Source organism: Aspergillus saccharolyticus, assembly GCF_003184585.1.
Source record: "Aspergillus saccharolyticus JOP 1030-1 unplaced genomic scaffold BP01scaffold_3, whole genome shotgun sequence".
NCBI lineage: Eukaryota > Fungi > Ascomycota > Eurotiomycetes > Eurotiales > Aspergillaceae > Aspergillus > Aspergillus saccharolyticus.
Window position 1 is genome coordinate 621,682 of NW_020290613.1, and position 22,672 is coordinate 644,353.

A 22,672-nucleotide genomic window follows, 5' to 3' on the forward strand; every position below is an offset into this window, starting at 1 on the left:
AGCCCCCTTTACTCTCCGGTCAGAACTCCCCAATCGCCCTCCGTCCACACGATCTTCATTTTGAACCGCCGAATTTTCCACAGCCCATCACTGCCATCATCCTTCTCTACCTCAACAAAGTACAGACTCCCACTCGTCAACCGAGTAGCTCCAGGCTCATTGCCCTGACCCGTCCGGTAATGCTGCGCCAGCGCGGAGGCCGTCACGCTCGCCTTGGTCTCCGAGCTGTCCGGCAGATTGACCCGGACATTGGTCACGAAGTGGGTGGTATCGAGCTTGGAGACGTTGTCGTAACAGCCGGCCCGAATGGCGGGAATTCCATTCATGACCTTGTCCTTGAGTTCGAAGACGGCATCCGGGTAGAAAGCCGACTCGAAGAGGGCGAGGTCAGCGGTGTCGAAGCTGAGGACGAAGCGGTAGACAGCGTCGACAATGGCCTCGCGGAGGGGCAGAGAGGGGAGAGTGGTGGGGAAGGACATGAGGACTACTGTGTCTGGGATCCTAGATAGTAGAGAATGAGATAGAATGATGCTTGAACAATTGATGTGTAGAATGCTGAGACTCTACTCAGCCCGAGAAAGCTGCTTAAGTATTCTTTCCATTGAGGTATTTCCAGTAGGGCTGGAGATCGGAGACCGAGCATAACTACCCGAGGAGAGAGTGATTCATCGGCCATGGGCTAAAGTCCGCCGTCCCTATCTCCGTCTTCATGATTGTTGATGCCAATAGCGTCAACCCCAGGGGGTCACGCCAAAAAGGAGAAGAAGAAGAAGAATTCAAAAGAAAACAAAAAGGAATGCGTAAACCTGTTATTGTAGCGAGATGATTAAAGATACTAGTAGCAGTAGAATAACTACAGGATACTTCATCCGGAACAATCCCGAGTTTCTATTCACACGGCTTGGGGTAGGTTTCTCAGCTTGACACAAAAGTGTTCGAAAAACAAGCTTTTTGGCGACATCACCCCCCCAATGCGAGCCATGCAGGTCCCCTCCTACTTGCCTTCAACCTGACAGCAGGTCGAATTATTCTCCGAGGAGACTTACTTAAGGTTGGGTGTTATCTTATCGATAAGCCCACGAAGTTTAGCTTTCCGCTCGACGGAGATATCACGTCCTCAGGCACCAAGCCTGCCATGGGACCGATTTCAATCTTCCGTCATTCTCCAAGGACTCCAACTCAACTCGGCTTCAAGCTTCAGTTATACTACATACAACATCCCACCTCAACAACCAATTTTTTTTTTTTAAACAACTCCACCCGCTGCCACGACTGTTTTGGCCCTCATAACGACCAGATTATTCCTCCCAGAACACCCAACACCGCAAGCAAACAAAGACCAGTCACGCAACTACAAAATGTCCTCACACCCCGATTCCCCCTCCGCGCAACCACCACAACCACAACTAGAAGAAGAACAAGACCAGAAAAGACTCACCATTCGCACCAACCACTGCCGCTTCTGCAACCACCTCCTCTTAGCCACCACTCGCAACATCACCACCCTGCCGCGCCGAAAAGCGCCCGCCCAGGATGCCGCGCTGATTCTGCCGCTCCCGCGCGACGATGAGGAGCTCAACCACGCCCAAGACCCCGATGACGAGGGCAATGCCGACGCCAATTCCAGCAATCAATCTCAGAACCAACCAAAGAAACAGCTTCACTACACAATCCTGCTCTCGACCACCATCCCAGACCGAAAACACACCCTGATTCGACGAGAGGACGGTTTCGAGAAGCGCCTCCTCCTCCGGTGTGGACGGTGTCGCGTGGTGGTGGGGTATTTCTTGGACGCGGTGCATTTCCCGCGGCAGACGCGAACACTGGGTGCGGGGGAGGACGAGGGCCAAGAAGAAGAGCTTGCGGACAGTCAGCGCGCCAAGGTGGTGTATCTCTTGCCCGGGGCTTTAATGGAGACTGGGGTGATGGAGGCGAATGATGTGGAGAAACTGAGGGCGATGGACCGGCAATGGGCCGGGTGGATGGATAGTTCGTGATATTGGGATTCACCTCCTTGGAGTCATATACATCTCAGTAAGACTCGGCGAAATACATCATAGACAAGATATTCTTGTCTGCCTTCGATAATATGCTGATTGGCGCACTCACACATAAGCCTCATATACACTACAAGAGAGCTAGAATTTATAACAAATAACTAATCTAATGTCAAGCCGACAAACTCCGGCGGCAGGATCGCATAGGGAGCAGAAAAGAGAATTTCGTCAGGAAAGCGTTAGGAAAGGGTATCGTATGTCATTTAGTTGGCAAGGATGGTGCGGACGAGGTCTGGTAAATATGGATGTCAATCAGGTGATTACTCCAGTCAATGTGGGGATGCCTTCGACATACCGGTATAGTTGATCTCACCGGAGCTAGTATCAACGGCCTTGAGCAGCTCATCGACTTCCTCGTCGGACATCTTCTCGCCCAGATTCGTGAGAACTATGATCATTGTCAGTATCGTGGGTTTACTCCCTTCTCACGATGATTATCGTTCGGCGAGGATGATCCTACTGTAACGCAGTTGGCCCACTCCAATGAACCCAGTCAAGTCCTTATCGAACACCTGAAAACCACGGGTATATTCTTCGGGCTCGCCGGGGTCGCGGAAACCTCCGGGGCGGTTGAGGACCTTCAAGAACGACTCGAAATCAACTAATCATCATCAGTTAGCGATAGTGAATCCTTGAATCTCATGACCGTGGACGCGCATACAGTCTCCGCCCACGCTCTTCTCCAAGTCTGCAATTTCGGCCAAGGTGGGATTTTGTCCGCACGCACGGAGGAGATCGCCGAGCGACTCGATGGCGACCTTGCCGGTACCGCGCTTATCGAACAGCGAGAAAGCTTCTTTGTAGTTGGTCGAGGCCTGTTGATCGTAGTGAGAATGAGGTGAGTGAGCCATATTTGATTGCGATCAAAAACAGGTAGATAGATAGATAGATAGATAGATAGGACGAAAGAGAGAAAGAAAGGAAGAAAGAAAGGAGAGAGAAGGAATGGAAGCAATGGGATGAGGAAGAGTGAAGGGAACTCAGATCATGCACTTTGCTGAGATGACGAGCAACCAGCGACGCAAGGCTGCGATCCGTGGGAACGAGGGGCGAAAGGGATTGGACGAATTGGACGGGGCAGACGAGGGGGCGGGGATTCCATGGTTCCCAACCACAGTACAACTCCAGGGCGACAACAACGAAAACAATAAATGATCCTGGTCCTGAATTTGTAGGGAGCAGATGCGCTACAGCCAGACTAAAGTGTGTGGCCGTCCGGACATTTCCTCACCCGCCCGCCAGGAACCCCCGGATGCAGGGCTCATGCCTCCTCCATAATGCAACAAGATCCAGCCACGTACCATAGTTGTTCTTCTGTTGATTACACAAACGGAATGTTCTGTTTTGTGTGAAAACGAGGGTGACAGGCGATCAATTGACACGCAAAATTTAGTCGGCACGTTCACCGGGAAGGTCAACACGAAGGCTTTCGAATTGAATTGGAATGAAGGGGAGAAGGGAGGGGAGAGAGAAGAGGAAAGGAGGTGAGGCGGTGGAGGGGAAAGAAAGCCTGAAAGAAAAGGGAAACAAGCAATGACGCCCGCGGTTGTTGTTGTGGTAACCAGACACCTCAGGCTCCAACCATCATGCATCTAAATATAACTACCTACTCAGTACCTAGTTATATTGAAGTGAATCTTCATTCGGCTTTTCAATTCGTATTGCGATCATAAAACATGTCTTGGTAGCATTATCCACAGACAGCCGTCACCAAATACATACTCCCAATGAAGCTAACTTCACGCTTCTTGGTGAAAGCTTGCGATAAGCGGACTAAATGTACAAGAAGATTAAAAGGCCGTCTCGCCTGTCACAGTATGCTGCCGAGGTCCGATACTTCGATTAAATCACGGAGCTGTGCCTCCGTTCAACTTGTCAATACAACTGCTGAGTAAATTGGCCGCCTCGCTCAGTAGCTCCCAGCGGGTATTCGTGAACCCATTGCGAAGGACCATCAACAACCCCATGCATTGATTGCAGCCTTTCATCCCTTCCAAATCACTGGGTTCACGCACCCCGCCGACTCGCCGCAGAAATTGCTGCATGTCATGTTGCTGCTCCGCAGGTCTGACTAATTTGGTGGGGTGTTCAAGCGGTCCTTCAAGAGCGTACCCGTAGCACCAGACTACGAGTGCGGCAACATAGAGAACCCACGGCCGGTTGAGCAAGTAGTCATCCCGTCCCGAATAAATCTCGTCATGGTCGAGAGCCCGCGCCTCATCTAAGAGACACTCGGACAGGAACCTTAACGCGTAGAATGTGGCGTCGCGGGCCGTAGCCTTGGTTGCCCATCGGTTCATTTTCTCGCGCGCCCCGTCATAGTCCTTTCGGGTGATAGCTCGCCCCATGAGCCGCCCGGCTCCGGCAAAAATCTGGCAGTCAACGATGTCGACGTGGGAGGCCATATGTGCTAATCCGTGTAGCACGTCGCGCGATTCAAAGACATTGGCTTCGTCCCAGGGATGTCGTGCTCGGTAGCCACCAGAAAACGAACCTGGTTCTGATGTCCCGAGAGCCTCGTCAAAATCTCGCCGCCAATTGTCAAAAGCCCGCAACAATGCGGATCTCCACTTGTCGCGGCCCCCTAGTGCCTGCAATACACCCAGCGAGCTCACCTGAAGATCTCGCTGGTTCATGTGCCAGCTGACACTCAGCAGCCCTGCCATGAGAATGGTGCGTCCAAAAGCATTGGTTCGGACCGGTTGGCCATTGAGTGTCCTTTTCAGACCATCTAGAAACATGAGCGGTTTAACTCCATTCGCATGCAAACTGGATTGAACTCGAGCCACCTCAGAGGCATTCGTCGCAGACCATAGTGCTCCATCACACGGGAGAGGCAGCCGCAGCTCGTGGGCCACCATTTTAGCTGAATGCCCGAACATGGTGGCATGCGTTGAATCCAGCACAAAAGCCGCGAATGCTACACGCCTCGTGGCTTCGGCCTTGATCCAATGAGTCCAGGACTCTTCCGCCACAAAGTCAGGCGTCATAGTTGACCCAGTGACTGAGCGACTTAGTCGATCGTCTCTAAGGCTCGCCGGAGAATCCAGTGCGGAGCGGCCTATCAGTGAGCTACCACGCCGCATCAGCGTCAAAGTGGTATCGTGATGTATATGGGCTCGCTCATGTAGTGCACGGGTAGAGTACAGTTTTTCATATACTTCAAGGAGGAGTAGTGCCTGGAATACCCACAGCTTAGCTGGTGGGCGAAAGTCAGCATCCATGAAAAGCTCCCAACGTAGATGCCATGCAATAAAATTCGCCAACTCTGCTGCGGTCTCTGTTAAATCTGACCCAAACATCTTGTCCAGAGTAGATGCTCCAATAGCTATGACAGCCAGCAGAAGCAAGTTAGGAGCCTTGTTCAAGACGAAAGAAGGGCGGTGCAGAATGGGTAACTGTGGGTGAAAGTGATGCCAATACGATGCGATATAGGCCTCCATCATGCGTGGTCCTAGAACATGGCGATCATCATTCAGATCACCGTCCATGAGGGCATCCTTGCGCTTTGCTACTGCCGAGTATGCAGCCTCATTGAATCGTGAGCCCATGAGCGCAAGAAGCTCCTGTCTCTTATCGTTGGATAAGCTCATTCGAGAAGACCCAGCGTCCAGAATGCTGGTCACGCTCATTGGGTCGTGTGGAATTACTCCATTCATGAAACTCCCATAACCAGGATCACCTAGGAGAAATTGGTTCTGTAGCTGAATTGCATTGAGGTAGTTTGGTATCATGTTGGTGGCAGACGGATAGCCCATTGAGGATGAGCTAGGGAGAGGGTCGTTGAATAGCCACGCCGTGAAATCTTCGGGCATGGCGAACGGAGATCGGTTATGCGTCTCTCCCCCAAAGATCGGATAGACGCAGGAGGTCAGGGCGTCAAAGCCGGGGTCTCCCACCGTGGAGCCCGGGGCCATTATCCCAGACACGGAATCCAGTGCGTCAAAGGTACTCACAGTGTCCAGTGACGCTGATGTAGAAGCTGTCGCTGGGGCGAATGAGATATCTGCGTACCCGCCCACAGGAATCGGTGCATACGATGCCGAATGACCCATCGAGGGCCCTTCCATGTAGCTAGGTAGCATTCTCGTCTCATTGACAGAATTACGCGTCCGCGTCTGTTGACCTGCCTCGTCAGAATGTAGAGATATGCTAGCTGATGGATGACTGCGGTGAGGGTGATAATCCGAAGGACTGAATGTGGTGGTTGACTGGCCCGCGGGAGAGCTGGTGGTACGGTTGCTCAGGCTAACAGAGCGAGATATGGAGGGATCCGATAGCTCAACGCCCGGCTGTGGGCGGGGTGGTTGATATTTGTATGCCCGAGAAGAATGACCTGGCTGAGATGATGGGCTTGCAGTAGCCGTGGCCTCAATATTGTTACCGAATGTGACTGTGACAGAATCTATCCGATCTCTGTTTGACACAAGTGCTGATTTGTATGCGGGAGGAGATATTGGGACTCCAGTCGGGGATTCGGTATGATCTTTCTTAGGTATCGGTGGGCTGTTTCGCTCGGTTGACGCAGTTGGTACATTGTTGACTGCAGCCTGCGCAAAACTGTCCCGCTTCTGCAGCTGAGAACCTTGCGTCGTATGTCGTTCGCGATGGCGCAGACACAGGTCTTGTCGAACAAAGGAGCGGTGGCAATCGGGAAAATCGCATCGATAAATTTGTTTTGGCGTATCTAAGTAGGTCACCAGTCAGCTTACGTGTGAGCAAGCGTTGACGGGGATGAAACGAACGATTTAGTTGGTGACGATATAGATGTTCTGCGCGCGAATAATTCTTCCCGCAACCATCGAAGTTGCACTCAAATTTGCGGTCTGTCTGGACTTTTCGAGTCCTCTTTCTCTTTCGTGAGGGGCCTTCCAGCGCCGAATCTGCTGCGTCATTTCTGGTAGCTTCCTCGTGAAGGCCTCTGGACCCCTGTTCCAAGGGAGCTACTGCAGTGACAGCTGAAGTCATCATGCACAAAGTTGCGGCAGTGGAAGGAAACAACCATCGGTGCCTTGTTGGTGGGCGGTGACAATGTCGGGGACGTAGTGCGATTAGTCATGAGCATTGAATGCTAGACTGTATGGAGAATATCTCGAAAGAAAGATGCAATATAGCTGAACGTCCGGACACGATCGTGGACTTGCGCAAACCCCGTGGGGAACGAAATCTCGGCGGGGGAGCGTCGCAGCTTCGGGGAGGTGCCGGGGACAACTTCGAACTTCAAGTGCGAAACCAGGCGCGCGAATATAAGAGCAGAATCGAATCTTGGGCAAGGCTGGTAATATGCGTGAAGCGCGTAATGATGAGCGTATGTGGTACGACAATTGGTGGACTGTTGGGGGAAGGGTTCGATTTGGAGACGGAAGAGGGGAACTTCGATGATGGCCGGGGAGGTTCCGCATGAGTAGAAGAGTCAGCGCATCCTCCAATCGCCACCAAATGTGCGTAGACCCTAAGGTTGACAGCGTTGACTGCTAGATGAGCTCAGCGAGTGACAGTAGGATAGCGAGCAATACAAGGTATAATGGAGATGAGCAAGGAAAGACCCTGAGATTCTCTGGGGAGATCTTTTGTTGTTGCAAAGGTGGGGCAGATCCGATCGGAGGAGGGGGGGGGGGAGCGGGAACGGAATCAACAGAGGATGGATGGATGGATGGATGAAAGGAGTAACTTAGTCGGTCTTGTAGAAAACTGTGTATGAACAATAAAGCAAGTACTAGAGTAAGTGTTAGACCTGGTCATTTCCAATGCATCATTCATCAGATGACCGCTGATATATACTAAGAGCACCTGGACATACTAATGCTATGAATATGTGCATAATCACTAGTTCCTATTCTGTATGAGTTCATAGAAGGTATAGCGAGCATATGGCATGACTATTTTGAGAACCATGATCAGGCCTGGTACCGGTATATGAGCGCCCATATTCAGATTGCTATCTTCAATGTTGCAAGAAGATGCCGCAATTGTAGGGGAAAAGTTCAAAAAGAAAGGTCGTGCCCGGGTTCGAACCGGGGTTATTGGAAACTGTATCATATCAAAATCCAAAGTGATAACCACTACACTACACAACCTGATATTGAAAGGCATTCTGCCTATGGCATATATCATCCAACTTTTGATTCAGACATCCCGAGCAACTTCAAGAATCACGCACTAGGTCATGTCATTATGCCCTGTCGTTGTCTTGCACTATTTTTCACGAGGAAAAATTCCCTGATACACTGAGAGTGTGACATTCGAGCTTCATAATCGAGCAGTAGTCGCCATAAATGGTCCACAAGCTCGATGATGGACATGGTTGTACCCTGAACATCATGACTTTACCTTAGAAAGCGGAGAATGCCCTATACTAAGTGCTCAGAGCTGCGTTTTGCATTATCCAGGTTTTCTTCAGCCATGGCGCATTCCGATAAATAGATTGGGTGATCCATTGTTCTTATAATATATCTAAGTTCCTTACACTATAATATTAATGGCCTCACGTTTTACAGGGTGGGTGTTTAGCCGCGCTGTTCACTTGCTGACCCCTGAGGGGGGTTTGGTCGTGGCGGCGCATCATCCGCCAATGATTTTTTCTAACGACCTCATGCAAGCGTGTATGGGGGATGCTGATGCTTGAGAGAGAGATACATGATGGGCAGTCTTATTGGATTCTCAACGCACAAACGCATTCTGAATCTTCTGGATAGATGCCGTGGGCGCTGAAGGTAATTCGTGTTAAATTCTGCCCCGACTCAAATGCTGAGCGTTGGTGCGAGATGAGGCCACTTTTGATATCCTCAGCGGTGCTGTTTCCTGAATTGCTCAGTCCCAGTTCCCATCATTCAAGGGAATATCTATCCACTAAACCGAAATCGGGTAGCCTCAAGCCGGCCCAGACCGTCTCTGGGAGCCACATTTCGGCGGCGGTACGAATTGGTGAAATCTGTTCCACACGATTAATTCAACCTGCCACCTAAATAGAGGACAGAAACTCACCTTGGAGCAGGACACGGATCTTCCGGGTTTCGCCCGATTGAATCTTGTCAAATAGCCCCTTGAGTAGACGCTCAGCCTCACCCTGCTTCATCGTACCCGCAGGCAGCATTTGCAAAGTGGATTGAAGCCAGGTTCCCGTATCTTCAGGCATCAATTCGAACATTGACATCAAGACGCTGGACGCATCTGGGAAGCATTCTCCGGGGAAGGTGAACATCATGCCGGTAAGAATCCGCTGGACAAGCAGTTGACCTTGAGATGCGATGAGCCGCTTGACCGCCTCACGAACTTCGACAGGTGTCGAGTATGCGTTGCCGTCTGACGTGGTAAATTCAGAAACCGCGGGCTTTTCAAAAGCAAAGCTAAATAGATCATGATAGTAATGCAGGGTAGCAGTGAGAGGGTCGATCTGTTGAAGGGTGAGGGCGCTAAGGGCCGCGGAGAATATGGGGACCGAGAGGGAAGAAGTGATGCATTCCTTGGGATAGAATCGGATCGCATCCGATGATAGGCGGTAGAAATCCTCGATGACTAGGCGTGGAAGAATTAGCTAGGCCGTACCAATCAATGAAGACACCAATATACACATACCATCAGGTAGGTTCTCCGGGGGCAGATCATTGAGAATACGCAAGAACGCGATTGCCTGCTGTTCGTAGAACTGGAAGACGGCCTGGCTTGTGTTCGCGTCCACAAACTCAGCACCTTCCGAGAACTCGCGCACAACGGCATCAGTGGCCCACAAGAAACATCCTTCTCGCGACGCCTCGAAGCCACTGGCGAGGCTTTGAGCCAGAGTCGGCAATAAAGGCGTCATTGCGGTCCGGTATGAAATGATCATATTACGCCAGCAACGGCAAACTCGCTCGAGGATTGGCGTGGATGATGTAAAGTTCAGTGCGATCGTGCTCATGATTGGCAAGATCTCACCACAGTACTTCACAGCGGGGTTCTCTTCACCAGGAGAAACGTATGGATTAACGACCATGACAAAAATGGTAATCAACCCTATGTGATCTATACTGAAGTCAGTACGCCATACCCACCAAGTTCTTTGGGTTCGTCCTACCAGCAACGGCCCTTTGGCTTTCCTCATCTTGAGCGTTGTTCGCTAGATTCATGATGCGAGCCATGATAGGGTCACAGAACAATTTCAGGGTTTCGTAAATCTTCTCCAGAGGCTGGACTGCAACTACTGCTGCCACACCCTCAGTTACCTCCTCTTGACTCGCCGGCTTCAACTTGTCAATGACGGACTCATAGAAGCTATGGAGTTGTGTGATGTGACCTCCAAGCAATTTTTGGCAGTCAGTACCAAGATACTTGAAGGCCAGAGCCGCAGCCTGCACCACCTCGGGAGAACTATGCTGGAATCCCGAGATGACGTAATTTAATTGTGCCTCCAGTGTCTCTGGATGCTGAGCCGTCCACTCCGTATAGCGTGCGAGCGCCATGATGGCCTGAAACCGCACCTTCTCCTGGTTGGGAATTTGCACAATCAGAGGGATGACTTGGGTTAGGACGACACTTTCCTCAGGATCCACCATGCGGCCCATGGCTCTTAAGCTGAACAATGGTGCCTCAAGCTCCTGCCAATGAGGGACGTGCTCATCACTGGACTGCGACGCATACTTGGAAACCCACTGCTGAATCAAATGGTAAGCCTTGGTCAAACATTCAGTGACTCCAATGACAGCGCAGCAGTCCTTGAGGACATCTCCCATGGAATGGCGGAAGTGGCGGAACTTCTCCTCCTGCTCACGATCACCCCCGAACAAATCCGTCTCGCCTTCTTCGAGCCCAGGGTACTCAAGATGCTTGACCATGATGTCCACCAGCTGCGAGAAGACATCGCTCAAATTCACCCGCGCGTCCGCATACCGATCCAGCGTAACGTACTGCTTCAGTTCGTACCAGAAAACGAAGGTAAGGGAGATCGCGTCTCGCTCCCAATCCCGAGCACAACATTCAAGGACTGCCTCGACCAGCCCCCGGAACTCGGACGGTAGGCGTGCAATCAACACTACCCATGCTTCACCAGCTTCTGCAAAAAGTCTCGTGATACCCTTGTAGGCATCAGTATCCTCGGACGCGGCGAACTCGGCGATCTTGGGGCGAAGGGAGATTATGCGTGGGTACAAGGCCTGGATAATGGCAAGCGAGTCGTCGACCTCGCGGGTATCTCGGTACAGTGTGCACATGCTGTCTACTGCAGCCTCAAAGGATATATCGTCATCAAGTCCCTTCAGAATGATGTCCATCAAAGGCGATTCGACAATCTTGGATGCTGGAATCTCGCGCATCCATGAAGTAATACAATCCAGAAGGCGCGGATTGGTGGATGCAGTTGCTGTACGATGATAAGAAAGAATGCTATCAGTAATGTAGAAGTAATAGACGGATGAAAATGAAGAATTGGTACATACGTGACGATTGTGCGTACTGGATCAATAGGTGCATCACCTGTTCAGCATTGTCCTCCAAGAGTTCTTTGGTCCGCATGATAAGATCATCTTCCTGAGAAGGGTCAGTATGTTAGGCTCTATGAACACACTATCGCGAGGTATGGTTGAAGAAAATGTATCGTGGGACGACATACACTCAAATTGATCTTGCGACCTTCCGTTACTTCTTCCGGAAGAATCTTCAGAAATTCCAATACACAGTCTCCAGCGCTACTCCCCAGAGCAGCGCCCACGGTCGGAAGTACGTCCTTCCATGCAAGCATCTGGATCGCAAGACTAGCCAAGCATACGCAAAGCTGTGTCTGGATAGGCCGAGGGCCTGCCGCGAAAGCCACGAGCAGGTTCAAAATAGAGTCTCTGAGCGCAACTATGGATTCGGCCGGCAACTGATCGAGATCGAAGATGATCTTTAGGGGGTCAGCAGGTAGCAATGGCTGGACCCAGGTCGGAGGACCAATTCACCTTTCCTTTCAACGTCGTCGCTGCGAATAACTTGGCCTCGACAGGAATATCCGGAGATTGTAACATTTCATGAGTAATAGTCCAAGCTTCGACCTAAAAGTGAAAGCCCAGCAATGGTCAGCATCAAGGTCATGGGCGGTATCAACTCAAACGATATTGGCGGGATGAGGGGTAGGATAGACCGACCGATTTCTGAAATTTCTCTAGGAACTCATGAGCATGCGTCTTTTCGGCGCGCGACACATTTCCTTGCATGGTGGCGACCGCAGCCAGAACTGGGCCAAAGGCCTGCCCTGTAGCCCCCTCCTTGCTCGTCATGTTTGATCGGCTGGTGGGGAGGATGTTCTGAGGAGGGGAGGGGGAGGAAGTTGGTGTGTTGGAGTTGGGAGAAAGAGGGGTTCAGCCAGGCCGGAAGGCTTAACACTTATGCAGTGCGATCATATACACTCATTAAAATGACAATAAAGGACGAAATTTAAAGATGAGGGATAAGCGCAAAGCCCTCGACTAAAGTAGCGGAGTAATGGGGGATGGGAGGAGAGAAAAGCAGGGGAAGGAGGGGAAGTTTGACTTAGTAGTGGCGGAGGTGGGATGTAGTGAGTAGTGGTCACTGACGATCGACCCAAACGGAAAAGCTGTGTGAGCCTCCCTCCTCCGAGCCCGGCCATCTGGGACCGACGGAGCTCTTTCTTCCTTCAATTCTCTCTCTCCGGATCCCGCACAACCCCATCAACGCGTCACTTATCAACACTACACGTTTCACGATCTCGATATCCCTGCGCTCGCTATTTTGCCATTTCTTAGAACTACTACCCCATTTGCGCACCTCGTTTGCCCACAATGACCGGCCGTGGAGGCGGTGGAGCTGCTCGCAAGACGTTGCTTGCGCCTATTCATTTTATCTTCAAGCTTCTTCAGCAAAGGTCGACGGTGTCTATTTGGCTCTACGAGCAGCTGGCTTTCCGGATAGAAGGAAAGATCCGGGTAATTGATCTAGTGTACCTCGGTGACTATGATGGCTCGACTGACAATCTCGATACAGGGTTTCGATGAGTTCATGAATCTGGTCGTTGACGACGCAGTGGAGGTTCGGATGGCTACCAAGACCGAGGAAGAGAAGCGGAGACCGCTCGGTATGCAAATTCGTTCTTTGACAAACAACTGCATGGATGTTACGAAAAAGTCGCTGACAGTTTCTCCTCTACAACAGGCCAAATCCTCCTCAAGGGCGACAACGTCTCTTTGATTCAGGCTGTCCAGTGATTCTTACGGGGCGTTAAGGAATTGATTGAAGGGAAAGGGACTGTTGGTTTTTTTCGTCGACCTTGTGCCGTTATACGACTTTATTTGCATTTCTCTACCTTTCGCTTTCTTCAAGGATATCGCTGCGAAACAATTATTGCACCTCTAGCAAAATGAACGAACCCATGGATTGATATGACTCGCTATCTTGGTGAAGGATCAGTGTTGGCGCACTAAAGTCCGGTCATCCCCGACGATGAGCACGTCTACAGGCCAGTCATGTTCCGCTACCGGTATCTCTTCGGTTGGAGGAAGCATTTGCTCCTTGAGAGACAGGGCAACTGCGCAAGACTTAGTAACAGGATGTTTTCTGGTTGACTGCGTTGGTGTCAGAGTGGTCAGTCTTACCGAGGTAGGGCAACTTTGGCCTCGTCGGTTCGCTTGCGGCGCTCTCTCTCGAGTACCTTGTCAGAAAATGGTCATAATAACCTTTACCATGCCCTAATCTCCTGAATCCCTCGTCAAAGGCCATGCCCGGCATCACAATTAAATCTAGTCCGTAAGGCCCTTTCGTAGCATCTTCTGGCTGAGGCGAGACTCCTTTGCCTCCAAAACAGTTCTCTCTACTAAGTGCCTGTGCCTCGGAGAGCGATGGAATCCCCCAATTGTCTGGCTTGAGAGCCTCAAATTCCTCCATAGACTCCAGCAACAGCATGTCCATGACTGAGGTTCTCGACTGTTCTGATAGCTCCAATTTGTGTATGTATGGCACAAAGACCTCTTTTCCGTTTGCCAGAGCATCTCGAACAATGGTAGTGGTCGACAATTCTCCCACCGGCATGGAGAGATAGACCCCTATCCTCCTTGCATCCTGGTATTCCTGGAGCGCAAACAACCTGTTGCTAGCGGCTTTGGCTGGTAGAGGTCAGCGTCTGTATGAACCGGGATGTAGACTGATGATGTTGAGCTGACATTGATTTGTTATGGAGTCTGCGGGGATCTTGTGCAGCGCATCCCGCATTCTTCGCCGAAGGTCCTTCTTCGCTACCTGTAGACCGGCCATCATCATCCTTGTGATCGAGTGTCGGGAATAAGATGGAGAGGGCAAGATGGTGAGGGTGTATCACCTGTGAATCGTTATTGAAATATGATAAATATAGGAAGTTTAGTTTTGCTGCCCTATCCTGTGCCCGTGAGATCGCAATGACCGGAACGGCGTGGCTTGGCATGTTCTGATGATGTGCATGGCTGTTTCGATCGGCAGGGCCCTGGTTGTTGCACATACCTGAGGTCCTGACTGTACTCCACCCCCCGTTCAAGGGTCGCCTGCGCCCTTGGACGGGCTGGCAGGTAGGCAGACATCCTTTCTACTATCGAACGCCCTTTCTCTTTCTTTCATCGTTTCTTCTGGCCAACCGAGCGATGATGGCGGGCTACTTTCTTTTCAGCCTCCTTCTCACGGCTGCCAGTGCGGCCAGTGTCTCTGATCTAGTAGGGACCTGGACGACAAAGTCGCGTAAAGTTGTGACAGGTCCAGTATGCTCTGCTTTCTCGTTCATCTCAATGCATTGTTAACTTGGGGACCTACATCGATGCATCAGATCGCTGAATTGGCTAATAGATAACTTCTTTCCCTAGGGTTTTTATGATCCAATCAACGATAGATTTCTAGAGCCGAACTTGACCGGCATCTCATACTCTTTCACGGCGAATGGTCACTATGAAGAGGCTTACTACCGCGCCATTGCCAATCGTTAGTGCATATCTAGTCTCTACTATGCATGAAACGCGATCTGACGTGTAAACACAACTCAACAGCCCAGGATCCAGCTTGTCCCAAAGGCTTGATGCAATGGCAACACGGCACCTACACCGCGCAGAGTGACGGATCCCTGGTATTGACCCCATTTGCGGTCGATGGACGCCAGCTGGTATCGGACCCATGTGCTACCCCTCTGACATCGTACACGAGGTATAATCAGACGGAGGAATTCAAGGTATGTTGATTTGGTCACTACGTCCAAGCCAGATTAGCTGAAAGCCGCAGTCCTTCACTGTCTCGGTGGATCCATATCATGACATCCCACGCCTAGACCTGTACGCGCATGACGGAACGCCTATGCATCCCATGTATCTTGTGTACAGGCCACCGCAGATACTACCCACGGAGGTTTTGAATCCCATAACCACCAAAGTTGAGAAGCAAAAGCGACACTTGAGTGGTGATGGCAAGTCAACCTTCAACTGGGAGGGCCTTTTGCCGCGGGAGAAGGTCATTGATCCCGATCGCTTGTTGTGGCTTGGCATTATTATGACTGCCATCGGTGGAATCACCGTGTTCTGCACGTAGAGTGAGATGATATTGAAATGATTGTTCCGCGGTAGGATCCAATGGCTGAATCATGAGGACGGTATTTGGAGTTTCGGAATACCAGGTGATAATATGGAGGTCGAGTCGGATTTGTAGTTGGCTATTTTTGCGACAATCATTCGGAATGGCGCTGAGGGACTTCTTCTTGGAATATTACAGCCACCGCGCGTATGTTTGCAGATTTTCAATGTGAAAACCAAATGACATGCCGATCACTATGCACTAGATCTTGTCCATGCCTGAAACACCAGAGCCTTGACTTCCCACTACATACTCGTCCTATCCATTGTTTAGATGTATGTCGTCACACTGGAAATTCACGGGTCCGGTCAGGGGCTTTTGACATGGACGAAATACTGTCCCAGAGCCTCATTTTGTCATAGTACAAGTAACTAATAATTATACATGCCAGCATTAAGCATCTTAAGCCGAAGCAATGGCCTCTTTTGTGATTCTGGCAACCTCGGCTCTCTCAGCTGGCTTACCATCCAGCGCACCACCGGAAGCAAAGAGAGACTTAAGCACAAAGCCAACTTCGACCTTCTTGCCGGCCTCTTTCAAGTTGGAGACCTCCTGAGAGACAATCTGCTTGATTTCATCTGCACTCATGGTTTCCACCTGAGCACCGTATTCCTCCAAGACCGTTACTTGCTTCTCTTCAAGATCCTGGAGCTCAGGGCGATTCTCAACCTTGAACTCTTCGATAGCTTCCTTGGAGGCGGCAATGCGTTTTCGAATAAGAGACAAGAGCTGAATATCGGTCTGAATGGGAGAGGACGTCTTGGCGGCGTTGTTGGTTTCAGAGATCAAAGCCCGGACGACGTTCAGTCTGAGGGGCGCGCAGTCAGTAAGCGTCTTTTCTCTCAGCGTCTTCTCTCTCAGCGTCTTCTCTCTCAGCGTCTTCTCTCTCGAAGCTTGTATCATCCTGCAGATCGCATGGGCCATACCTAGGGGTATCCTTGGCTCTCATAGCCGTCTTGAGGTCGGTTCTCAGCTTGGTGATCAATGGCGGCAGGACCGGGCTGTCGGTCGAGCTCCAGCGCACCAGGCGCAAACCCAGACGGGAAGAACTTGATCGTAAAACTGTCAACATGATCGGGGTCAAGAAAATATATAAAAAAAGCAGAACAATGATATGCGAATTTATTTTTTGGTTCTAAGAAAGTGGAACTAATGACGCTGGCGGACCCATATAAACTAGAAGCATTATGATATTTCCAAGGCGGAAGAGAAGCTCTCCGTCCGCCCTCCGCCTGGGGCCCGTGCACATTTTTGTTTCTCATCCTGCTCGATTCACGGCTTCATGCCCGGCTAAACACACCATCCCTCGTTGCGGAACACCACTTCCTGAGCCCACAATTGGTGCTCCATATTATTTTATCTCGATCTTTATCTACATCTCCTCCTCTCCGCCTGTCTAGCTATACTGGATCGAGACCTTCACCGTCACGTCATTGCGCTGCCACCCCCGAATCTTCAACCACCTCTCCGGGGAGAGCGCGATCCATTGCCCAAACCACCGTATACGGTTACCGTCTATTGCCGGCATCATGTCATATCCAACTCTACCAGCCCTTACCCCTCAGAGGCCACTCCCTGGCGCATACTTTCAAACACCGGCACCCAACACTGGCGCGACGGCGCCGGCATTGACCTCCCAACAAGCCGCCGCACACGACCCACCGTCTCCCATCCAGCTTCCTAATTTCACTGCAGTCCAAACAAAGCCCAAGCAGAGCTTGCTGAACACGGAGCAGCGCGCTGCGCGAACTATCAATGACACTCTCGCCCAGGAGTCTCGCTACCCGGACTTGGACAACTCTCTGTCCCGTAAGTTGACCTCTGTGATCGCAAAGCTGGCACAGCCGCGGCTGACCCTCCTTTGTAGAAGGCTTCTCATCCGACTATGATCTTCCTACATCGTCACCATGGGCTCCATTCCAGAAGGTGAAAATGTACAATATCCCTGATCAGATTTTTGATCAATACAATCGAGCGCAAGTGTCGACGAATATGGGGCTTTTCGCCGAGCTGAATCACGCCTGGGTTGCAATTGACAATGCTCTCTATATTTGGGATTACACTCACCCTAACCCGCAGCTGGTTGGTTTCGAAGATCAACCAAACAGCATCATCACTGTCAAGCTAGCGAAGCCTCGTCCGAAAGTGTTCTTGCCCACTATCACCCATCTGCTGGTCATAAGCACCACGGCTGACATCATCTTGCTGGGCATGGGCTGCGAGACCACCCCTGGGGGCGCACGTCAAGTAACTCTGTACCAAACCGGAATGTCGGCCTCGGTTCGAGGGTTAGAGATCGATCAACTGGCCTCATCAGATTCCACCGGTCGCATTTTCTTCGGCGGTATCTCCGACAATGATGTCTACGAGCTCGTCTACCAGCAAGAGGAGAAGTGGTTCAAGGGCCGCTGCTCGGCGGTCAACCGTGTCAGGTACCGCATTGTGGCTGCCTTGACTCCCTCCGTGAGCTTCACACAACAGTCGTCCGAACATGTCGCGCAAATGGAAATAGACGATACGAGGAAGCTGCTCTATACTCTCTCGTCGCTGTCCACAATTAGGGTTTTCCATATGAAGCCTGACGGTAGTCTTGCTCTCGCCATTACAAAGAAAGCGCAAGATATTTACGCCAACATTGGGCATATCATCGCGTCAAACGAAACCCTTAACAGTAAAGTTCCCATTGTTTCTATCAGTCCTATCCTGGCAGCCGAAGCGTCCCGATATCATCTGATGGCTACTACTGCGACAGGCTACCGTATCTACCTCAGCGCTACTGGATCCTACAGTTGGGCTTCAGCGCCAGATGGAGCAAGCGCTCCCACAAGCATGCAAGCCCACCATGTTAAAACACCTCCATTGGACACCGCTCCTTCAAGTCAACTGGCAGCTTCGCAAGGGCTTCAAGGCCAGGCACGCTATCACCCCACAATAGCAGCCAGAGTTCCTGTTCATACTTTACAGCCCACCCGGTTCGCGGTACGCTACCCCCCAGGCCACTTCTTCTGCTTTACCTCCAAGGATTCTGCCACATCAGACTCTCTCTTCATTTCGGCCCCCGATTCTGGACGGGTGGCTCGCTCTCAAGAAACTGTTAGTTCCAAGGCTGGCGAGACGGCAGTCTGGCTATCTTTAGGCAGCAGAGCGGAAGATGTTGGAGTCTGTTCCCCACCCACAGAGGCCGCCATGGCTTTTGGTGGGTTTGGTAATGAATTGGCTGTCCAGTTCGATGAACCCGTGGCCGAGATTGCCATCCTTACCAACAATGGCATTCACATCATTCGCAGGCGGCGTCTCGTTGATATTTTCGCGGCCTTGTTGAGAAATGGTGGCGATGGCGACGACGGGTTGGATGGTATGGCCAACAATTTCGTCCGTATATACGGCCGGAGCGAAATGGTCGCCACAGCCCTGGCGGTTGCTTGTGGCCAAGGAGTTGAGGTGTCGAGTGACTCTAGACTCACACAAATAAATGATCCGCATGTCTTGGAGGCTGCACGCAAGGTCATAATTGATTACGGAGGCAAGCCTGTAATGAACGAAAACGCTGTGGCCGACAATTCCACACCCGCCATTGATACCGTCCTCACTTCACCACGTCATGCAGGTTTTGCGCTATACATTTCGAGATTATTGCGTTCTATCTGGAAGAAAGAGATCGCGAAAATTGGACAGTCAGAGACGCCGCCCATTGGCACGGAAACTATAGTTTCATCGGTGCCCTCGGCCAAATTGCAAGCTATTCAACGAGATTTATCTGCTCTGCAAGAGTTCTTCAAGACAAACAAGAACTTTATTACAGGCCTGAGCGGACCCGAGGCTCTGACGCGGGTTTCCACAAAACAAGAAGAGACTGCTCTTCAAGGGGAACATCGCGCATTGCATTCACTTGTTCAACTTGTTTCTCACACCATTGAAGGCATTTCCTTTGTTTCTGTTCTTTTCGATGAACGCGTGGACGAGATTGTGGCCGCCCTGCCCGCGGAGTCGAAGGAGCGCTTCATGAAACTCACGTATGAGCAGCTATTCAGTACCGCTAAGGGTCATGAGATTGCCAAGGAGCTGGTGAAGGGCATTGTGAACCGGAACATTGCCAAGGGCTCCAACGTTGAAACGGTAGCCGATGCTTTGCGGCGGAGGTGCGGCAGCTTCTGTAGTGCCGAGGATGTCGTGATATTCAAGGCTCAAGAGTTGTTGAAACGAGCCACCGAAGTGGGCTCCAACTCGGAGCTTGGCCGCAATTTGCTCAACGAGAGTCTTCATTTGTTCCAGGACGTATCTGAGAATCTGCCGATGGACTACCTGGTCTCTGCGGTTGAAGGCTACATCAAGAACGAGTTCTTCGCAGGTAGGACCTGTGAAATTGTTTTCGAGCATCAGATATGTTGCTAACAACTAATTTAGGTGCGATTCAACTCGCCTTGAATGTAGCCGCTCGCTCAGACAAGGCCAACTTGGCCCTCGCATGGATTGTTGATGGTCGTCCTGCTGATGTAAGCCATCCTCTGACCTGTACTACTTCTCTAAGGCTAACCACTCCTCAAGGATACTCGTATCGAGTACTTCCAATATCGGAAGCAATGCTATGATCTCATATTCAAGGTTATCATCGCGGTCGATAAGCACACGGCAAAGGATATCGGTGTTGTCGACGGACAATTGACAGTCATGGCTAAGCGCAGGAACGAGGCATACGGTGTGGTTTCCGAATCCAGAGATGAGGTGTTTTTGACCACTCTATATGATTGGTACCTTGAACAAGGTTGGAGTGAGCGATTGCTCCAGACCGACTCCCCTTTCGTGATCACCTACCTTGAGCGCAGGGCCGACGAGGACATCGAACATGCCGATCTTCTCTGGCGTTACTTTGCTCAGTCCCAACGATTCTTTGAAGCAGCTAAAGTTCAACTCCAACTTGCGCAGAGTAGCTTTAACCTTCCTCTAAGCCGCAGAATTGAGTATCTGGGCTGGGCTCGGGCCAACGCCTCGATATTCACCCCGGATGTCAGCCGACAGGCTCGTCAGAGGCTGGTTCAGGAAACTTCTAATCTGATTGATGTTGCCAACATCCAGGACGATGTTTTGCAACGCCTGAAAGACGATCCTCGGCTTGCGCCGGAACCCAGAGCCGAGATCTTGAAGGAAGTCGACGGGTCCATCAAGGATATCAGCTTTGTATGTTTTCATTCTCCATAAATTCTCCTTTTTACCCGTCACGAAGCTCTCTAATGCCGCTTATTAGCTCTTCAATACAATCGCCGACCCTGGCAGCTACTACGACATTTGTCTCCAGATCTTCTTCCACGCCGACCACCGCAACGCGGCTGACATCAAGTCCACCTGGCAACATCTTCTACAAGACCTCCACAACCAAGTTTTGGAGCGGGGCGAACCTCAACCATACGAAGCGGTGATCGACAAGATTCGCAATCTTGGCGGCCGACTCCGCATGTCGGACTCCATCATGCCCATTCCAGTCATCCTGCCCATGCTCGAGCGCTACGCTTTGGAGCACCAGCGTGACGTGGGCCCCCCGACGTGGATAATTGACCTTCTTCTCGATCTGAACGTCACGCATGAGACCATGTTCACTGTCCTCGAGGGCATGTACTATACAGACGAAGCGCCTTTCCAGGGCAACAATCGGCGATACATCGCCAAGGACCTCCTCTACCTCATTCAGCACTGGTACCACGAGACCGTCCGCCCTGGTGGCCGAGTCTTTGGAAGTGACACCGCCGCTAACCGCGTCCTTGAGACTCTCCTTCTGATCCAACAGGGCGGCGGCATTCCACCCGATCAGTTGCGCGTTGCCAACGAGCTCCGGACTAAGGTCCAGGATATATTGCGGTAATATAGTGTGTGAATGTGTGTTTGTAATCGGATTATAGGATTTGATGATTAGGTAGCACGGTTCAAATTTCACCTTCCTTACATTCTTTTTTTTTGCATGTTTCATGTCCCCAACAACAGGAAGGCAGCGAGCGATAGAAAAGGGGTAATGGAGTTTCCTTATTTTTGTTTTCCCTTTCTTTCAGTTTTCTGATCTTACAACTTTGTACCAACTGCTGAATCAGATGAGAGGGATTTCAAGTGCAGTGGAGTATTCTTCCGATGAGTTCATCCTCACATATGGTTACCTAGTTATAGATAAGGTGGGTGCAGATGAGGGCTGGTCGTCTCGTTATTTGGCTCGCGCGACCCAAAATGGCTTAGTAAGTACTCAAAAAATCATGTGACCGGTACACCTACCCGTGGCTACAGGTCGCGTGATCCTTATCCTCCACACATGTGTACACATAATTAGAAAGAGCCTTGAGTATCAAGAACAAGTCGCATAATCTCTCTCATTACTGTATCTTCCCGCTGAATTATATTTTCCTTATGCCTTTCGGAAGAGGCGGCTGTATAGCAGCAGCAAGGACTCTACTGGAGGGATATTGATACGACGCACACCCCTGGAAGGAGATCAACGGCTGACACTGTACTGTACTGGCCAAAAAAGCCGAGAGTAAACCTTTCTTGCTCCTCTTGTTGACCTCTGCTTTTCCCCCATTCCACTAGTTCTCGTGTGCTTTCCCTCCATCTTTTGTCTTCGTGTCAAGAATCCTGGACCATTTTCGGCTTCGCTCCCTCTTTCGAGCCGTCATCCTAAACCTCTTTTGGAGGAGACAGAGGAAGGCAAGGAGAAGGGAAGGAGTCAAGACATGAATATATGATATCCTTGACGAGCAGCGAGCGAAAAGGGACACGGACCTTTCTCTCTGACTGAATCTGGCAAGCCAGCCATTTACTGGCGGTCTGATCTCCATAAACATAAGGTAGATTGAGTAAGGGGGTGCGAGTTGATGGGAGGCGGCTGTAGGATAGCAAGTCGGTTGATGCGACTGCAGACACAAATCCAGCACCCCGGCTTTAGCAGTTCCTTCAATACTCATGTACCATGCCGGAGATACCGAGAATAAAAATTGGTCACGTAGGGCGGAGGTATGTCTAGCATCGTGTGGTCCGCGGGCGGCAAATTTGCAGCCCAGTGGCAGCAGTTGTGTGCCAATCACCTTGGTAGTTTC

The 22,672-nt window shown here is 50.9% G+C and overlaps 10 protein-coding genes and 1 non-coding gene across 11 annotated transcripts; 4 read left to right on the forward strand and 7 right to left on the reverse strand.

Annotated features, from left to right (window-relative positions):
- Positions 1–8: 8 nt before the first annotated feature.
- Positions 9–479, reverse strand: BP01DRAFT_379306 (nuclear transport factor 2 family protein; the record flags this gene model as incomplete). The annotated part of the gene is made up of 1 exon (XM_025577140.1): positions 9–479. One exon carries the CDS (start codon positions 477–479, stop codon positions 9–11), a length of 471 nt encoding a protein of 156 aa, XP_025434892.1.
- Positions 480–1,172: 693 nt separating this feature from the next.
- On the forward strand, positions 1,173–2,102 carry BP01DRAFT_353213 (uncharacterized protein). The gene has a single exon (XM_025574125.1). The coding sequence runs from the start codon at positions 1,359–1,361 to the stop codon at positions 1,995–1,997; it is 639 nt and encodes a 212-aa protein (XP_025434893.1). The 5' UTR covers positions 1,173–1,358; the 3' UTR covers positions 1,998–2,102.
- A 26-nt stretch (positions 2,103–2,128) lies between these two features.
- On the reverse strand, positions 2,129–3,076 carry BP01DRAFT_115642 (putative cytokinesis EF-hand protein Cdc4). Its single transcript, XM_025570348.1, has 4 exons — positions 2,719–3,076; positions 2,518–2,658; positions 2,353–2,445; positions 2,129–2,289 (listed from the first exon to the last, which is right to left on the reverse strand). Exons 1-4 carry the CDS (start codon positions 2,906–2,908, stop codon positions 2,261–2,263), a joined length of 453 nt encoding a protein of 150 aa, XP_025434894.1. The 5' UTR covers positions 2,909–3,076; the 3' UTR covers positions 2,129–2,260.
- A 788-nt stretch (positions 3,077–3,864) lies between these two features.
- On the reverse strand, positions 3,865–7,268 carry BP01DRAFT_115661 (putative C2H2 finger domain protein). Its single transcript, XM_025570349.1, has 2 exons — positions 6,803–7,268; positions 3,865–6,744 (listed from the first exon to the last, which is right to left on the reverse strand). Exons 1-2 carry the CDS (start codon positions 7,026–7,028, stop codon positions 3,905–3,907), a joined length of 3,066 nt encoding a protein of 1,021 aa, XP_025434895.1. The 5' UTR covers positions 7,029–7,268; the 3' UTR covers positions 3,865–3,904.
- Positions 7,269–8,051: 783 nt separating this feature from the next.
- On the reverse strand, positions 8,052–8,134 carry BP01DRAFT_t42. Its single transcript has one exon. It is a non-coding gene; the product is annotated as a tRNA-Gln (tRNA).
- Positions 8,135–8,469: 335 nt separating this feature from the next.
- BP01DRAFT_333062 (nuclear import receptor MTR10) lies at positions 8,470–12,543 on the reverse strand. Its single transcript, XM_025573116.1, has 8 exons — positions 12,155–12,543; positions 11,969–12,061; positions 11,641–11,913; positions 11,468–11,558; positions 10,111–11,391; positions 9,633–10,058; positions 9,042–9,572; positions 8,470–8,988 (listed from the first exon to the last, which is right to left on the reverse strand). The coding sequence occupies exons 1-8, from the start codon at positions 12,284–12,286 to the stop codon at positions 8,900–8,902; spliced, it is 2,916 nt and encodes a 971-aa protein (XP_025434896.1). The 5' UTR covers positions 12,287–12,543; the 3' UTR covers positions 8,470–8,899.
- Positions 12,544–12,644: 101 nt separating this feature from the next.
- BP01DRAFT_353217 (small nuclear ribonucleoprotein E) lies at positions 12,645–13,552 on the forward strand. The gene is made up of 3 exons (XM_025574126.1): positions 12,645–12,952; positions 13,011–13,101; positions 13,179–13,552. Exons 1-3 carry the CDS (start codon positions 12,809–12,811, stop codon positions 13,229–13,231), a joined length of 288 nt encoding a protein of 95 aa, XP_025434897.1. The 5' UTR covers positions 12,645–12,808; the 3' UTR covers positions 13,232–13,552.
- BP01DRAFT_353218 (5-formyltetrahydrofolate cyclo-ligase) lies at positions 13,295–14,438 on the reverse strand. The gene is made up of 3 exons (XM_025574127.1): positions 14,183–14,438; positions 13,619–14,125; positions 13,295–13,551 (listed from the first exon to the last, which is right to left on the reverse strand). The coding sequence occupies exons 1-3, from the start codon at positions 14,274–14,276 to the stop codon at positions 13,430–13,432; spliced, it is 723 nt and encodes a 240-aa protein (XP_025434898.1). The 5' UTR covers positions 14,277–14,438; the 3' UTR covers positions 13,295–13,429.
- A 194-nt stretch (positions 14,439–14,632) lies between these two features.
- On the forward strand, positions 14,633–15,560 carry BP01DRAFT_288215 (uncharacterized protein; the record flags this gene model as incomplete). Its single annotated transcript, XM_025571529.1, has 4 exons — positions 14,633–14,746; positions 14,849–14,963; positions 15,029–15,207; positions 15,258–15,560. 4 exons carry the CDS (start codon positions 14,633–14,635, stop codon positions 15,558–15,560), a joined length of 711 nt encoding a protein of 236 aa, XP_025434899.1.
- A 358-nt stretch (positions 15,561–15,918) lies between these two features.
- BP01DRAFT_353221 (uncharacterized protein) lies at positions 15,919–16,779 on the reverse strand. The gene is made up of 2 exons (XM_025574128.1): positions 16,529–16,779; positions 15,919–16,410 (listed from the first exon to the last, which is right to left on the reverse strand). The coding sequence occupies exons 1-2, from the start codon at positions 16,672–16,674 to the stop codon at positions 16,005–16,007; spliced, it is 552 nt and encodes a 183-aa protein (XP_025434900.1). The 5' UTR covers positions 16,675–16,779; the 3' UTR covers positions 15,919–16,004.
- Positions 16,780–16,880: 101 nt separating this feature from the next.
- Positions 16,881–21,818, forward strand: BP01DRAFT_333075 (putative non-repetitive nucleoporin). The gene is made up of 5 exons (XM_025573117.1): positions 16,881–17,411; positions 17,470–19,950; positions 20,007–20,095; positions 20,148–20,777; positions 20,845–21,818. Exons 1-5 carry the CDS (start codon positions 17,132–17,134, stop codon positions 21,454–21,456), a joined length of 4,092 nt encoding a protein of 1,363 aa, XP_025434901.1. The 5' UTR covers positions 16,881–17,131; the 3' UTR covers positions 21,457–21,818.
- The last annotated feature ends 854 nt before the right edge of the window (positions 21,819–22,672 follow it).

Coding starts and splice junctions, on each gene's coding strand:
- BP01DRAFT_353213 (XM_025574125.1), top strand. CDS start 1,359: ATGTCCTCACACCCCGATTCCCCCTCCGCGCAACCACCACAACCACAA.
- BP01DRAFT_115642 (XM_025570348.1), bottom strand. CDS start 2,908: ATGGCTCACTCACCTCATTCTCACTACGATCAACAGGCCTCGACCAAC. Junction 2,446..2,517: donor AGTGGGCCAACTGCGTTACA/GTAGGATCATCC, acceptor CAATGATCATAG/TTCTCACGAATCTGGGCGAG. Junction 2,290..2,352: donor CGGTGAGATCAACTATACCG/GTATGTCGAAGG, acceptor CATATTTACCAG/ACCTCGTCCGCACCATCCTT.
- BP01DRAFT_115661 (XM_025570349.1), bottom strand. CDS start 7,028: ATGATGACTTCAGCTGTCACTGCAGTAGCTCCCTTGGAACAGGGGTCC. Junction 6,745..6,802: donor ATATCGTCACCAACTAAATC/GTTCGTTTCATC, acceptor TGACCTACTTAG/ATACGCCAAAACAAATTTAT.
- BP01DRAFT_333062 (XM_025573116.1), bottom strand. CDS start 12,286: ATGACGAGCAAGGAGGGGGCTACAGGGCAGGCCTTTGGCCCAGTTCTG. Junction 11,914..11,968: donor CGACGACGTTGAAAGGAAAG/GTGAATTGGTCC, acceptor GACCCCCTAAAG/ATCATCTTCGATCTCGATCA. Junction 11,559..11,640: donor GTCGCAAGATCAATTTGAGT/GTATGTCGTCCC, acceptor GACCCTTCTCAG/GAAGATGATCTTATCATGCG.
- BP01DRAFT_353217 (XM_025574126.1), top strand. CDS start 12,809: ATGACCGGCCGTGGAGGCGGTGGAGCTGCTCGCAAGACGTTGCTTGCG. Junction 12,953..13,010: donor GGATAGAAGGAAAGATCCGG/GTAATTGATCTA, acceptor ATCTCGATACAG/GGTTTCGATGAGTTCATGAA. Junction 13,102..13,178: donor AGAGAAGCGGAGACCGCTCG/GTATGCAAATTC, acceptor CCTCTACAACAG/GCCAAATCCTCCTCAAGGGC.
- BP01DRAFT_353218 (XM_025574127.1), bottom strand. CDS start 14,276: ATGATGGCCGGTCTACAGGTAGCGAAGAAGGACCTTCGGCGAAGAATG. Junction 14,126..14,182: donor AGACTCCATAACAAATCAAT/GTCAGCTCAACA, acceptor GACCTCTACCAG/CCAAAGCCGCTAGCAACAGG. Junction 13,552..13,618: donor GCCAAAGTTGCCCTACCTCG/GTAAGACTGACC, acceptor AGTCTTGCGCAG/TTGCCCTGTCTCTCAAGGAG.
- BP01DRAFT_353221 (XM_025574128.1), bottom strand. CDS start 16,674: ATGTTGACAGTTTTACGATCAAGTTCTTCCCGTCTGGGTTTGCGCCTG. Junction 16,411..16,528: donor AGAGCCAAGGATACCCCTAG/GTATGGCCCATG, acceptor CGCGCCCCTCAG/ACTGAACGTCGTCCGGGCTT.
- BP01DRAFT_333075 (XM_025573117.1), top strand. CDS start 17,132: ATGTCATATCCAACTCTACCAGCCCTTACCCCTCAGAGGCCACTCCCT. Junction 19,951..20,006: donor CAAGAACGAGTTCTTCGCAG/GTAGGACCTGTG, acceptor CAACTAATTTAG/GTGCGATTCAACTCGCCTTG. Junction 20,096..20,147: donor TTGATGGTCGTCCTGCTGAT/GTAAGCCATCCT, acceptor CCACTCCTCAAG/GATACTCGTATCGAGTACTT.